Consider the following 16,659-nt stretch of genomic DNA (forward strand, 5'->3'; position numbering starts at 1 on the left):
GCTTTAACTGACAATTGCGCGGTCGTGCAACGTTTTACCCAAACAAAATTTTATGTCTTTTTTTTTTTTCCCCACAAATAGCTTTCTTTTGGTGGTATTTGATCACTTCTGCGGTTTTTATTTTTTTGCGCTATAAACAAAAAAAAAAAGTGCCAATTTTGAAAAAAAAATACAATATTTTGTACTTTTTTTTTTTTTTTTTCTATAATAAATATCCAAAAATATAAATAAATGGGTATATAATAAATATACCCAGTGAAGTGAATAGAATCGGATAATAAACAAAGATGAAACTTATCCTGTTACATAGGTTTTACTTGTTTATTATAATTATACAGGATTTATATAGCATCAGCAGTTTGCACAGCGCTTTACAAAATGAAGGCAGACATTAGTTACGATAAAATTTGGTATAAGAGGAATCAGAGGACCCTGCTCATTAGAGCTTACAATCTAATTATCTGCAGTCTTATCTTTTCTACATCCCTTCAGGCTGGGTTCACACTCATGCGAATTGGATTGGGGTTTCCCCGCATCCAATTTGGATGACAGGAGACTGTGACCGGCTCTCAATGGAGCCGGTTCACACAGCTCAATGGCAGCCATGGAGAAGATTGCACAGGGGTCCTGTGTGTCTTTGGCTCTGTTTTAGATCCAAATTCAGGCCTGATTCGTCCCTGAAATGGAGGACAGGTACTCACAGGACCTCTGCTGTGAGCCACATCCGAAGACAGTGTGAACCCAGATTCAAAGTGTTGAAAATCCTTCTGTGTCTGTCAGGCGCACAGAGGAGGGGGTGGAGAGCTGCAGTTAGAGCTCTTGTGCAACTGTGTGACACCTGATTGGAGGAAAGAGATGCATACCCCTTCACACACGGCACAGGAACAATGCAGCGCTGTGTTGTGAATAGACAAGCTGTGTGCTGAGCTCTCCCCATCACCATTTTATCTCATGTTGTGACAACTTGTCTGAAGTGATGTGAAGTGCTGATAAGAGGAACAAAGCCCCAGAGAGAAATGACACAGAGCTTTGGAGATAGACAAACACTACAGATATACAGTTTGTGCTTTGTTCAGATTTCATGACTAATGTTTACAACCACTTTAACAGTAACCTCTAGTTAGAATAAAGAGTAAAAATTGAGGTAAGGTTTTAAAAGGGCTCATCCTATTCCTCCTTATAACTGTTATGCCACGTACACACGATCGCACATTCCGACAACAAAATCCATGTTTTTTTTTCAGACGGATGTTGGCTCAAACTTGTCTTGCATACACACGGTCACACAAATGCTGTTGGAAATTCCAACTGTCAAGAAAGCGGTGACGTACAACACGATGAGCCGATAAAAATAAAAATAAAAGTTCAATAGCCAGTGCGGCTCTTCTGCTTGATTCCGAGCATGTGTGGAATTTTGTGTCGGAATTGTCTACACACACTCGGAATTTACGAGAACGGATTTTGTTAGCGGAAAATTTGAGATCCAGATCTCAAATTTTGTTTGTCGGAAATTCCGACGGAAAATGTCTGATGGAGCCTACACACGGTCGGAATTTCCGGCAACGAGCTCCCATCAAACATTTGTTGTCGGAAATTCCGACCATGTGTACGTGGCATAACTGTTCTGTCTCATCTGTCACAGCTTTCTAGCAATCCCTCGATAGCAGCTGTGAATACTGAGTTTACCTTCAGACGTCTGATCTGCATTTTCCTATTGCATGTAATTATTTTTTGTTCTACTGAGTACTTCTGGAGTAAGATATTTACTGTGAAGCCTCAGTTTATAGTTTGCGATTTTTTTTTTTTTCTACTGATGCATAAACTTATTCAGAATCTTGTATTGTTAAACTCAGAAAAGAAAAAGGAGTTTGAAATGAAAAGAAAACACCACTACAATGAAGGCATGAATATAAAGCTCGGCAGGCAGTTAATAGAAAAAAGCAATGAAGAAGATGAGGAAGATGAAGAAGATGAAGATGAGGAGATGCAAGATATAACAGACACAGATGGTAATGATGGTGAGATTTTTGAGCTTTTTCTGAATTCTGTTATTAAAGTAGAATATAAGGTCAATATAAAATACCCCAATTTAGACATCACCAGTGTTTTGCTGCTTCTTGACAATAAATTTACATGCTAGGACAATCCTAGACCTAGCATTATTTCTTTAACTGCAACTGAAGTGAGTCATAACCTAGGGCAGGGGTGTCCAAAGTTTTTTTCAAAGAGGGCCAGATTTCATGAAGTGAACATGCGTGAGGGACGACCATTTTGCCTGATTTTTTCTGAACCATTAAAATTAAATGCAAATTAAATATTTTATGCAAAATTTATTGCAAACGGAATACTATTCATTTCGTAACATTGATGACAATATATGGTGATTATATAATATATATATCTTCTCTTCTCAGGGTAACGATGAGCTCAGGCGTGCCATGTAAAAAAAAAAAAAAAAAAATTTTTATATATATATTATAATCCACCAGTTCATCTCATTGACTGAAAGGAACAGTGTTCCGGTTTGATGTGGCCCCCACTTGGAATTTACATATATCTATCTGTGGCCCCCCCCAAGTATATCCATCTGTGACCCCCAAGCTCGGCCGTGTTGTGTTTTTTTTTTTTTTTTGCTGTGAATACATCTATCTTCTTTAGCTGAACAAATCCCCGAGCGCTGCGCTCATTGTTAAGGGGTGTGTGGCTGGGCGTGTTCAGAAGTCCATGTGCCCGAGCCCGCAAGGAAGCTGACAGTGCAGCGCCACCGCCAATCACAGGCACTGTGACATTTCCCCCGATCTCTGCATCAGGCCGCAGAGGCAGAGATTGGGAATAGTCACAGTGCCTGTGATTGGCTCTGCACGCTGTCAGCTTCATAGCGGCTCTGGCACATCGACTTTTGAACATGCCCAGCCACACACCCCCTAACAATGAATGCGGCGCTCGGGGATTTGTTCAGCTAAAGAAGATGGATGTATTCACAGCAAAAAAAAACATAACACGGTTGAGCTTGGGGGCCACAGATGGATATATGTGTAAATTCCAAGTGGGGGCCACATCAAACCGTAATGCGGGCCGCAAATGACCCGAGGGCCAGACTTTGGACATGCCTGACCTAGGGTGTTTGGGTTAGAGATATGGCTGAACAGAAATACACATTTGTGGCAGGTTAAAACCGTTCACACTACTCTATTGTAACTGAATTTACCAGTTTCCTATACGTCTGCATCAAATATTGCCCTTTTAACTATTTTATCAATAAATTCTCTTTTAAATCAGATCTTCATTCTTCTCTATGCTTTAGTTTGTTGAGAAATCGCTTTGAAAAACATCCCAAAGCATTTCTGGTCTTGGCCATCTTGAGTTAAGGGCAAATGATTCATGTAGCATTTACTTCCTGGAATCCATCTGCTCTTAGCTCAAGCATGCACGCAGCAGAGTGTGCTTAGCAGAGAAATCTCTCTCTCCCTCTCCCCCTGAAGACTCCTTGGATGTATGACATCATTTGCCTAGGCAAAAAAACAAGAAGTAGGGGGCGTGGCTTGGCGCATGGAGTGAGCGGCCCCATCTTTTCTGGAGCTCCCGCACCCGCCGGACATTCCACGGCTCAGAGAGCTTCACAAAGCTGGATCAGAGGTCTGTGATGGGGAAGAGGGGTGGCGTAGACTCTCAGCATTCCCTAGAACCGCAAATAGAGGGGGAAATCGATCGCTATTTCACCTGTTTAGGGCCGAATCACCGGGGCCCCCCTTCATCCAAGATGGTGCCGACCCGCTCTTCAGGCTCGCATGCAGCCTCACAGGGGGCCACCTCACAAAGATCCACACCGAGTGTGAGAACCAGGCAGCGCAACAGATCCCCAGCAGATTCTGAAAATGAATCAGTCCGATCAGCTTGCCATTCCCCAGAATCGCACAGGTCATTTAATAGCTGGGACATGGAGGCTTATATTAAAGCCCTCCCAAACAAACATGACTTTGAGGCCTGTGTGCAGAGGATGGAGCGTTCATATAAACAGGAGATTGCAGAGCTGCGCAGAGATGTTACTAACAGGCTGGAAGATGTTGAGCACACTGTTGAAGAAACTGTCACTGCCTTGCAGTCTCATGAAAACATCCTTCATGAGCATACTCTACAAATACAGCAATTAATATACCACCAAGATGACCAAGAGAACAGGGCCAGGCGTAACAACATACGCATCCGCGGCCTCCCAGAGTCGATCGACACTAAAGATCTAGCCCCTGCAGTCATTGCCATTTTCGACGATTTAATACAGAAAGACAAAGACACCCCTCTGGAATTGGATCAGGTACACAGAGCTTTGGGCCCCAAGAACCCCAATTTAGAACACCCCAGGGACGTTATTTGCAGAGTTCATTTCTACGTGATCAAAGATGCTATAATGCAAGCTGCACGTGCGCAAGAAGCCATCTACTTTAATGGCACTCAAATATTATTACTCCCAGACATTTCCAAGCTGACCCTTGATATGCGTCGGGCCCTGAAGCCCCTTACGGGAGCCCTCCAAGCAAAACATATCAAATATCGTTGGGGTTTTCCGTTCAACCTATCCGCATCCCATGAAGGGAAGTCGGCATCTTTACGCACTTTGGGTGACCTACCAAAGTTCCGGGGAACTTTTGAACTTCCACAAATTCCCTTGCCGGATTGGCCACTTCGTGCAGCAACCCCTGGATTTCAACCCCCTGCCGGCTGGCGCAAACAATCCAAGAAGAATAAACGATCCAAATCAGACCCCTCCAAATCGACGGCTGGATGACTCTGTCAAGTCCTCTTTTTGGACTGGTTACTTCTTTTTTTTTTTTTTCTCCTTCACAGGACTTGGACCTCTGAAGTTGCCCCGGTATCCAGACATGTTGGGACTCAGAGCCCCTATACCATTATAACACTTTACAGTTTTATTTGCAGGTTTTGATAATCTTATTAGATATGTGTTAATTTCCTATAAGAGATTTATATATGTTGGTGCCCGATCGTTCCACCCCTCATTGAATCCCTTCCCCTCCTCCCCATCGCACCTCATATAAGGTTTGATTGAATCTAGTCTTATGTTGAAGCCAGATAAAGGTCCCTTCCTATTAGTAAGTGGTGGGCACTCGTGGAGTTTTACCCTATGGATGCCCACTGAAATAGAGTCAGATAAAGCTTAATATATTGTGAAGGGCCTTGAGCTGTACCGTTACTATAAAGACCCTGATGTTGTTGCCCGGTGGGTGCGGCCCCCCTTCGTGCGATGATCTTGTACCCCCCCTTAGGATTTTCAGCTTCCATATTGGTATTAGCTGATTTGTTGAATACAACACCTTTAGTATGGCCCTTAAGGCCTTGGTTCTTTTCTTTTCTCTCGTTTCCCTCATTTCTTCATCCTATCCACTAATCCTTCTGATGTTTACCACCAGAGGGCGTTTAAACCTCCCAATATCCTTTTTCTCCCTCCCCTCTCTTGAGACGGCAGGCCTCACCTATATTCAATATAGTGTCTCTCTCTTTTTGTTCCTCTTATGGCAACGCAACCCACCCTGAGGGTCTCCTCTTTAAATTGTAGGGGCTTTAATACCCCGGAAAAAAGGAGACAAATATTATATCATTTTCATAAACTCCGTACGCAGATTCTCCTCCTCCAGGAAACTCACTTTAGGTCCGACACCGTCCCGCAATTACTCCATCGGCAATACCCTACCTGGTTTCACAGTACCAACCCATCTGCCAAATCCAAAGTGGTTTCCATCGCATTTCATACTACATTTACACCAGATGTGCTACACTCTTTTATGTTGATCCTCAAGGGAGATATATCTTCCTTAAACTGTCATATATGAACATGATTTATACTATTATTAATGTTTATTCTCCAAATCAGGATCAGCAACAATTTCTATCTACGGTGATGTCACGCCTGAAACGTTTCAGCACGACCAACATGATCCTGGGAGGAGACCTCAATGCAGCCTTGATACCTCCTCTTGATACCTCCACCTGTAAGTCCTCACTCTCCCTGGCCTCTCTGACCAAAATGCGAAAACTCCTCTCTGACCTTTCTTTGGTAGACGTATGGAGAGTCATTCACCCTACTACTAAGGACTACACATACTACTCCCCTGCACATTCATCTTATAGCAGACTTGATTATATCTTCATCTCCCAATCCATACTTGACTACAAACCAGACACTTCTATTGGCCTCACTCTATGGTCGGACCACGCTCCTATTCACCTAAGTTTAGGGAAGATCCCGACATACAAAACAAGAACCTCTTGGAGACTGAACGACAACTTGTTATTTGACTCTGTCTGTACCCAAGATATCATACAGACCATTAAGCATTTTGTCATAGACCATGCACGTGACGACACAAATCCTCTCACGAAATGGGAAGCGCTTAAATGCGTTCTTAGGGGTAAATTCATTCAACATGGCTCTAGATTAAAACGGGAACGCACGGCGGATATAACACGCCTCCTTGCCACCATAGTTGCTTTGGAAGATTCACATAAACACAACCCCGACTCATCCCCTCATCTAGAACTGATTAACGCCAGAAAGGACCTTTTGCAAATTTTTGCAGAAAGATCACTGGTGGCTAGAAGTAAAGGGAAATTCGTTCACTACTCCCAAGCCAATAAATGCGGTAGACATCTAGCGAATTTGTTGCATCCTTGTCAGATACGAAGCCCCATCCCATTTATTAACTCTGCCACTAAAGGGAAAATCCTGAACAATTCAACCATAGCTGAAGAATTCCATCACTACTACGCGAATTTATACAATCTATCTCCACAGACTTCACCATTTAAACCCCATTCCAGTACCCCCCCCCGCAGGACCTTTCTTCATACATCGAAGAGACTGCACTTCCCACCATCCCATCCTCTGACATAGAGGATTTGGAGTCCGCTCTGTCAGAGACTGACTTTACACAGGCCATAAAGCATCTCAAAAATGGCAAGAGCCCAGGCCCAGATGGGTTTTCTCCCAAGCTTTTATAGAACGTTCCCCTTACTTCTCTCACCCCTTTTGGCGAAAGCCTTTTCGGCTCTGGACGAGAAGATATCCCCCTCCTCAACTCTGCTTCAAGCCCAAATTGTAGTTATCCCAATGCCAGGTAAAGACCCCTCTTTATGCCCTAACTATAGACCGATATCCCTATTAAATATAGACCTTAAACTGTTCGCCAAGATTCTTGCAAATCGCCTCTCACCCTTCCTACCCAAGATCATACATAGAGACCAGGTGGGGTTTGTCCCTGGCCCTGAAGCCAGGGACAACACTACCAAAACCATACACTTAATAACACATGCGCATTGTAGCAATACCCCAACCTGCCTTCTCTCCTGTGATGCAGAGAAGGCCTTTGATAGGGTTAGTTGGTCCTTTTTACACTCCACCCTCACACAAATAGGATTAGGCCCTAGAATGCTAACACGCATTATGTCCCTTTTACTCTTGCCCTTCAGCCACCATTTTGGTCAACGGTACACAATCCAAAAAACTTACGATTTCCAACGGCACCAGACAGGGCTGTCCATTATCCCCACTTTTGTTTGCATTAGTAATTGAACATCTCGCCCAAGCTATCAGGTCGAACCCAAATATACATGGCATTCAGACCACCTCCTCTCAATATAAACTTTCCCTATATGCTGATGATCTTCTCCTTTATGTGACCCAACCCCACATTAGTATCCCGTCAATTCTTGCTGAGATTGATAGGTTCGGCCACTTTAGTAACTACAAGCTAAATATTTCTAAAACTGAAGCACTGAACCTCTCATTAACACAGCATACCCTGGCCTCCCTCAAAGCCAACTTTTCCTTTCAATGGCAGACAAAATCCATCTCTTATCTAGGAACTGCCATACCAAAATGTACGTCAGAGATCTACACCCTAAACTATAGCCCACTTTTAACTAAACTGAAACGTCTCTCCGAAGACAGGAAAGACATACAGTTGTCATGGTTCGGACGCATGAATACGTTAAAAATGGATATACTTCCCAAACTATTGTATCTGTTCCAAGCACTTCCGATAGCTCTCCGATCCATGGCAATTAGGTTTGTATGGAAGGGGAACCACCCCAGATTGAAACATAAATTGTTATGCTCTCCCACAGTTAAGGGGGGACTGAGCTTACCAGATTTTGAGTTGTATCATAACTCAGCCATATTCTCTCGCGTGTTGGAGTGGTTCCCCCGACCCCTATCCAAGGCCTCCACACTGGTGGAACAAGACCTTTCCTCAGTTGATCTAATGCCGCGTACACACGGTCGGACTTTTCGTCTACAAAAGTCCAACGGACGCTGACGGACTAAAGCTGGCTGGTAATCCGATCGTGTGTGGGCTTCTCCGGACTTTCAACGGACTTTTTTAGCCTCAAATCCGACGGACTTTAGATTTGAAACATGCTTCAAATCTTTACGTCGTAAGTACGACGGACCCCGAAATCCGCTCGTCTGTGTGCTAGTCCGACGGACAAAAACCCATGCTAGGGCAGCTATTGGCTACTGGCTATGAACTTCCTTATTTTAGTCCGGTGTACGTCATCACGTACGAATCCGTCGGACTTTTGTGTGGTCGTGTGTAGGCAAGTCCGTTCGTAAGAAAGTCTGCCGCAAGTCCGCCGAAGGTACGTCGGAAGTATGTCGGACAGGCTGTCGGACTTTTGTAGACGAAAAGTCCGACCGTGTGTACGCGGCATAAGAGTTCTCCTTTGGGGCTTCAATAAGACTTATAAATCTCTTAATTTTCTGTCCCACCTTACCAGAGACGCATTGGCGATATGGTACCAAAGGAAAGAGACATATGCATTGTCTACCGAGCCGAGCCCCCTAACACCTCTATTCGATAACCCGGCCCTTCCAGAAGGTAGATCTACACTTACTCTAGACATTTACACTAGAGATTCCTGGTCCACGGCTCAACAATTTGTTCATAGTGACAATGGTACCTATGTAACGCATCCTAACACAGCGACCTCTAGGGTTACATGGCTTACTTGTTTACATTTGACCTCATATTGTAAGAAACTTCACGAAACTAATCAAATACACAGACCACTGACTGGATTTGAACAATTATGCACTCATAACGAAACTCCGCGCCATACCCTTTCATTGATATACAAGATGATCCTAGACCACACTACTGACACCCTTCCTAAATACACTGCTGTATGGTCAGAGGAGCTCAGGAGGGAACTTACAAAGGCGGAATGGAGTAAAGCTTTTGTTTTTACACATAAATCATCCATCTCGAGCTATATTCAGGAAAAAAATTACAAGCTGGTATCAAGGTGGTATCGTGTCCCAACCAACCTCAAGACCATGTTCCCATCGGCTTCTGATATTTGTTGGAGATGTAACGTAGAGAAGGGTACATGTAAGCACATCTGGTGGGAATGTGAGCTGATCCGTCCATTTTGGACACACATTTTTGAAATATATTCTGAAATATACGATAAACCACTCACACCTTCCCCTGTCCTAGCACTTCTTTCTATTCTGCCGGGTTCCACTAAATCCCAAAAACATAGCCTTCTTAAATTTTTCCTCAGTGCGGGGAGGCTCTTAATCCCTAGACACTGGAAAATTAACTCACCCCCATCCCTTACAGAATGGGTGGCAGAGATCAATGACATTATGCTGATGGAGGAGATGCAAGCTAAATCCATAGAAAAAGAAGCAAAGTTCTCCTTCATATGGAGTATCTGGAGGCATTACTCTACTTCAGACAAATTGAAGAGTAGACTCTCATTAATAAATACACCTGGGCCATAGAAATTTCTCCAGATCCGCATAGAATTGTATGCGATTGTTTCATTGATTAATGGATGAGGCCCGCTGTCTAAACCCCCCCCCCCCCCCCCCATTTTCCTTCTTTTCTTTTTCTCTCCTCTTCCATCCCTCAATACTATTTCTTCTCTCCTACTCTCCCTCTCCCCCTAATACTTCCTTCCTTCTTTTTCTATCTTCTATTCTTAACTAAAGTTTGACATTCCATTTGATTTCATATGTTCTAGTCCCTCTGTATTTTCCACGGAGGGTCGAGACATTTATAGGTATTTTAGACCTAAATTCGGAATTGTAAAGTAGTAACTTTAGATATATCTGCTTTCAAGGTTCACGGGCGCAGCAGGCGCCCAAAGGGGCGCCCAGACCGACAGAGCAGACGATTTCCCATGTGTCAGTACTCTATGTGAAATCCCCATATAACTTATGCCTTTTCTAATCATTATGTTTATGTATTGGAATGCATTCTGTTTATGTTAACAGACTTCAATGTACTGGACCAGCACGCTTTCTGTTTGGTGTCTGGCCCAGTTTCTGTTTTCTTCATGTTTATAATGCTTTAACAAAAAACAATAAAAATTTATTGAACATAAAAAAAACAAGAAGTAAATTTTAAAACAAGTAAATATGATATACTTTCCTGTCTATTTACTAATGCTAGCAGCATAAGGATTAAAAATGATCAATGGGGGGGGAGATCCCCCGCTAGTTATCACAGGGGGGGGGGTGGAGTAGGGGCCAGTCCTTTCAGAACATGTTACCCCCTGAATATAGATGTAGCCTATTATGAAAGGTGAACTTATCCTTTTTAAGTTTCAGACAAATCTAATTTAAAAACACCAGTTAACGTAATTGTGTCAAATATGTCTTTTTGTTACGTTTTTTTCAGTTTATAGATTCAGTGTAGAACATTATAATATGCATTGAATGGTTACAATATATCAGGAAAAGAGAGGGAATAAGGCAGTGGTAGAAAAGGGTGACTGGGGGTCATTAAGCTGTCCTATTGGGAGTAAAGGAATGGACAGAGGGAATGCTTCAGAGAGGGAATACATAGCACAGAAAGAATCTGAGTGATGGAGCCAGCAAGCTGGTCCACGAGATGCGTGTATTCTCTCGGTTGTTGCTGTCACCAGGGTCTCCATATTCATGAATTCATTGAATATTTGGGTCCATTCTACATTATGTAGAGGAGAAGTTAATTTCCAATGATGGGGGAAAAAGTGACACAAGTCCCTAGGAGGCAGTGTCTCTAAGTGCCTTTCTCATTTTGGATAGGGACCCATGGAATCCTCTGTAGCAGAGCCATTCAAGGGAAGGACAAAATATCTGATCTGCACCTATTGTATGTGGTAAAAACAGCCTTCCAGAATGTGGAGAGTAGGTGACAGGCCCCACCAAATATGCAATTGGGTAAAGCATTCCTCGCTGTAAGTGAACAGCAGATGGAAGGGTTGGGCAGTAAAACTGCCAAATTTAAATTCCGCTTAACCACTTAAGGACCAGCCTCGTTTTGGATTTTAGGTGTTTACATGTTTAAAACAGTTTTTTTTGCTAGAAAATTACTTAGAACCCCCAAACATTATATATTGTTTTTTTTCTAACACCCTAGAGAATAAAATGGCGGTCATTGCAATACTTTTTTTTGCACCGTATTTGCGCAGCGGTCCTATAAGCGCATTTTTTTTTGGAAAAAAATCACTTTTTTGAATAAAAAAATAAGACAACAGTAAAGTTAGCCCAATTTTTTTTTTTATTTTGTGAAATATAATGTTACGCCAAGTAAATTGATACCCAACATGTCACGCTTCAAAATTGCGCCCGCTCGTGGAAAAGCGTCAAACTTTTTACCCTTAAAAATCTCCATAGGCGACGTTTAAAAAATTCTACATGTTTTGCGTTAGAGGAGGTCTAGGGCTAGAATTATTGCTCTCGCTCTACCGGTCGCGGCGATACCTCATGTGTGGTTTGACCACCGTTTTCATATGCGGGCGCTACTCACGTATGCGTTCGCTTCTGCGCGTGAGCTCGTTGGGACAGGGCGCTTTAAAAAAAAAAATTTTATTATTATTTATTTTACTTTATTTTATTTATTTTTTCACTGTTTTTAAAAAAAAAAATAAAAATTTGGATCACTTTTATTCCTATTACAAGGAATGTAAACATCCCTTGTAAAAGAAAAAAGCATGACAGGTCCTCTTAAATATGAGATCTGGGGAGATCTCAAATCTCATATTTAGACTAAAATGCAGAAAAAAAAAAAAAGTTGTTTAAAAAATGACACAAAAAAATTGTGCCTTTTAAGAGAAGTGGGTGGAGCCGACGTAATGACGTCGCTCCGGCCATCCTATGGTATAGAGACGGGTGGGCGCCATCTTGGCCTCACTCGTCTCTATACCCAGGCACAGAAAGGACCCAATCGCCTCCGCCGCTACCGACGCCTACGGTAAGCGGCGGAGGGGGGGTGGCACCTCTCCCGCCGCCGATAACGGTGATCTCACGGTGAACCCGCCACAGAGACCACCATTATCGTGTACAGAAACGCCAGCCCTAAAGATGGATACCTCAGTTGTGGCAGCAGCTGCTGCCATTACCGAGATATCCATCTTTAAAGTAATGACGTATATATACAGTGGCCGGTCGTTAAGTGGTGGTTCTAAAGACAGAAGTTTCTTTTATCTTAATGCATTCTATGCATTAACATAAAAAAAACCTTCTTTGTGCAGCAGCCCTGCCCAGCCTCTCCTTACCTGAGCCCCATCTCAAACCAGCAATGTTGCATGCTAGACACATCTGTCCGGGGCTCTCCCTCCTCATTGGCTGAGACAGCAGAGGGAGACCATCAAAGTACTTGATCCATTGATTAGAGAGAGGGCACAGGACTGACCCGCGGCTCCGTGTCTGAATGGACACACAGAGCAGCGGCTCGGCTCAGGTGCCCCCATAGCAAGCTGCTTGCTGTGTTGTCACTCGGCAGGAGGTACGGGCAAGCAGCGCTAAATAGGGACCCAAAAAGAGGATCTAGGTTGCTCTGTGCAAAACCAACATGTTTGTTATTTTTAAGCAAAAAAAAAAATAGGCTTTAGTATCACTTTAAGGAGATAGAGTTGTGATGATGATAGAGTTGAAAATCATGGAGCCCCAAGCACCCTTCATGTTTAGGTTTAGTAAGGGCTGAGAATCTCAGTCTTTGTTTTTCATTCCCTAGTACAAACTCTATAGTTTGGGAGCAAAGTTGTGTGAAGAATATTTTAGGTGAATGTCGGAATGGAGGTGAAAATGTATAGGTGGTTAGGAATGTCATTTTTAAGGCGTATATAGGACCGTTTCCCGACCTTCTTCTATTTAGAGAGGTCACATGAGATTTCATTCAACAGTTTGCTGTATTTGCGGTTGTTAAGGGTTGATAAATTTGATAAGGGTTGATAAAAAGGGATGCACTCCCTAGGTAAGTGATAAAATCGCTTTTCCATTTAAGCCATTTTTAAATGCAACTTTGATGCAAATACACTTGCTGACAGAAGAAAACATAGCAAACAGATGTGAGTGCTACTGACTTGTTGTCCATTCACAGACTTAGGTAGTGTTCTGATCAATGTTCCTGACCAAGCTGTGCTGCTGCTGTAGTGGGGGTTGAGCAATCGCATTGCTGTGTGGCAGGGGTGTGTATTTTTGCAAAGGCAACACAATCACATTTTTTAATTCCTTTTGCATGCAAACTGTACTTGTGTATGTATTTCAGCAATGTATGCGGCTGTTTGCCTGAATTTAAGCTTTGTTTCCAGTTTTTGGCAAGCTTTATAAAGCTTAAACTACTTACTATTGGATTTTTGACAAAATTAAGGAAATTATTAGTTGGGACAAAACTTTTTTATTTTTTATTTTTTTATTTTGTTTTTGTGTTAAAGGGAAACTCAAGCTTTGTTATAGAAGGGGGGGGAAAAAAAAGATACAAAAAAAGCTGGTTGCAGGTTGAACTGAAAATTATATTACTGGTGGTTTTGTAGTTCCCTTAATTTGGCTATGAATACTGCTAGATGAAATCATGCAGCTTGAATGTCTCGGGTGGTCTTTAGATGTTGGGCCAAAACTGATGTGGAACACTTTCTGGCAAACTGTTCATTCACACACAAATGGCTGATGAAGGTCAGCAGCTGTTCTTACAGGTGGAAAATTATTGGCTTCTTTGTTTTTTTTTTTTTTTTTTTCTCTGAGCTTTAAAGGATAAGTTCACCTTTTGTAACATGTTACAGAAGTATTCAGGGTGTAACATGTTACTGTCGCAGCAGCCCCTACATCCTCCCAATCCCCCACTGTGACAGTGGGCTGGGGGTCCTCTTCCCATAACCGCTGTCACAATTTAAAAAAACGTGGCCGTGCATGGGCTCCACCCCCCTGGTATTTCATTCATTCACAGAGTGAATGGGAGAACTTGAAGCTGCCAAATTGACCTACTATGCTTGTACACCATTTACTCTCTCGCCATTTACACAAAACAAATTTATTTTAGGTCGATGTTCTAAAGTTCAGGGTGCAATGCAAAAATTCACAAAACCTCCATTAGAGAATGGAATTTGAAACGAAGGTGTAATTGTTTGCTTTTTTGACACTGCAACGTATACGGTGTAATATGTGTCAAAGTAGCCATTCCTTTTCTAGCTTGTAAGTTTTGTTACATTTGCTTTGTTGGCATTTCTGGATTACCTGCTGAAAGTTCATTTTTATTTTTTTGTGTGGTTTGTTGTTTTTTTTTTTGTTTTTTTTTTTTTTTTTTTTCAGAGACCCTAGAGAATAAAATGGATATCATTGCAATTTATGTTACACGGTATTTGCACAGCGGTTTTCAAACGCAATTTTTTTTTTTGGGGGAGGAAAAAAAAAAATGTATAACCCATTTTTTTTTTTTTTTTTTTTTTTTTGTAAAAGATGATGTTACGCCGAGTAAATGGATACCTAACATGTCACGCTTTAAAATTGTGCACCCTTGTGTAATGGCACCAAACTACGGTACTTAAAAATCTCCATAAGCGACTCTATAAAATTTTTTACAGCTTACCAGTTTAGAAATTTAGGGTTACAAATGAGGTCTAGTGCTAAAATTATTGCTCTCACTCTGACATTCGGCAATACCTTATGTGTTGTGTGAACACAGTTTACATGTGCGGGCTCAACCTACATATGCGTTTGCTTCTACATGCAAGCATGATGGGATGGGGGCTTTAATTTTTTTTTTTTTTTTAACTGTCCCTTTTTTTCAAATTTTAATTTTTTGATCACTTTTATTCCTATCACAGGAAATGTAAACATCCCTTGATAGAAATAAAGCATGGCAGGTCCTCTTTATAAAAAGACACCAGATATCTCCTCTACCCTGGAACGCATGAGATAATAAAAAAAAAAAAAAGTTGATCTCTGCTTTCTAGGGGAAGAAAATGGCAATGTTTACATTGGTTATAGAGATGGCCAGGGACCCTCCAGTCCTCTGCAATCTCACTGGTAATCCGGCGCCACTGCCAGGAAATGTAAACATCCCTTGATAGAAATAAAGCATGGCAGGTCCTCTTTATAAAAAGACACCAGATCTCTCCTCTACCCTGGAACGCATGAGATGATAAAAAAAAAAAAAGTTGATCTCTGCTTTCTAGGGGAAAAAAATGGCAGTGTTTACATTGGTTATAGAGATGGCCGGGGACCATCCAGTCCTCTGCAATCTCACTGGTAATCCGGCGCCACTGCCAGATAAGATCTCTGGCTTTCTGATCACATGGGACAGCCCAGAGAGGTGTGAGGAGGGGCTAATATGCTTTTACATTGCAAGGAATCGCCGGCTGAAAAGGATATCTGGATGATGCCTGTAGCTGCAGGTATTATTCAGATATCTCCACTTAAAATCCACAACGTCATATGATGTCATGCGGGCGGGAAGAGGTTAAAGTAGAACTATAGGCAAAACCTTCTTCCCCCATTTTGTATAGAGAAAGGGTGGGTTATAACCCTTGTCAGATTTGCCATCTGTGTCCCATTATGAAGATTTTCCTTCACTTTCTGTCCCATAGCCCAACAGGAAGTGACAGTAAATCCCTGCAAATTAAGAAAACTCATTGGGGACCCCTAATGTCGCCATTGGAAGATTCCCCCTCTTACTTTTCTGGGGACAACCCAAAATTTGGGATATACTTTCACTTTCAATGGTAAACGTGACAAGTAGAGAGGGTGAAAATCCTTAGGGCCCTTTCACACTGGGGCGGGCGTCGGCGGTAAGCGGCCACTAGCGGGGCGGTTTTACCCCCCGCTAGCGTCCGAGAAATGGTTAAAAACCACCGCAAAGCGCCTCTGCAGAGACGTATAGCCACGCCATCCTATTGATTTCAATGGGCAGGAGCGGTGAAGGAGCAGTATACACTCCCCTCCTTCACCGCTCTGAAGATGCTGCTAGCAGGACTTTTTTTACCGTCCTGCCAGCGCACCGATCCAGTGTGGAAGCCCTCGGGGCTTTCACACTGAAGTGAAAGCAGCGGCACTTTCGGGTCGGTTTGCAGGCGCTATTATTAGCGCAATAGCGCCTGCAAACCGCCCCAGTGTGAAAGGATCCTTAGGGGGCACAGTCAGCAAAAAAAACAGACAGATATTCTAATCCCTCTCCACTCCATCCAAAATTTAAAAAAAAGTTTTGCCTTTCAGGTATACTTTTAGCCTCTGACACTTTAGAGCTTTGCATCCTACCAGCACAGTAATAAATGAGGCACCCTTCTGTTGACTGCTGAGGTGCCTCATTGAGTAACTGGGGAAGGGGCGATCTACTAGTAGATTTAACTATTCCGAGTTCTGGAACCCCCCACCCCCTTTTT

General features: G+C 42.6%; 1 protein-coding gene across 7 annotated transcripts in view; it reads left to right on the plus strand.

The window, feature by feature from the left end:
- The window catches only part of PPP1R2 (protein phosphatase 1 regulatory inhibitor subunit 2), a 51,435-nt gene that overhangs the window by 16,258 nt on the left and 18,518 nt on the right, over positions 1–16,659 (plus strand). For 4 of the 7 annotated variants that reach the window (XM_073626334.1, XM_073626337.1, XM_073626336.1 and 1 more), the window contains exon 5: positions 1,854–2,018. In XM_073626334.1, the coding sequence (XP_073482435.1) occupies positions 1,854–2,018 (165 nt within the window). The remainder of the gene's footprint in view (positions 1–1,853; positions 2,019–16,659) is intronic. The other 3 variants (XM_073626335.1, XM_073626338.1, XM_073626341.1) reach the window with 1 other exon arrangement.

Source organism: Aquarana catesbeiana, linkage group LG04 (genome assembly GCF_042186555.1).
Source record: "Aquarana catesbeiana isolate 2022-GZ linkage group LG04, ASM4218655v1, whole genome shotgun sequence".
In the NCBI taxonomy this organism is placed as follows: Eukaryota; Metazoa; Chordata; class Amphibia; order Anura; family Ranidae; genus Aquarana; species Aquarana catesbeiana.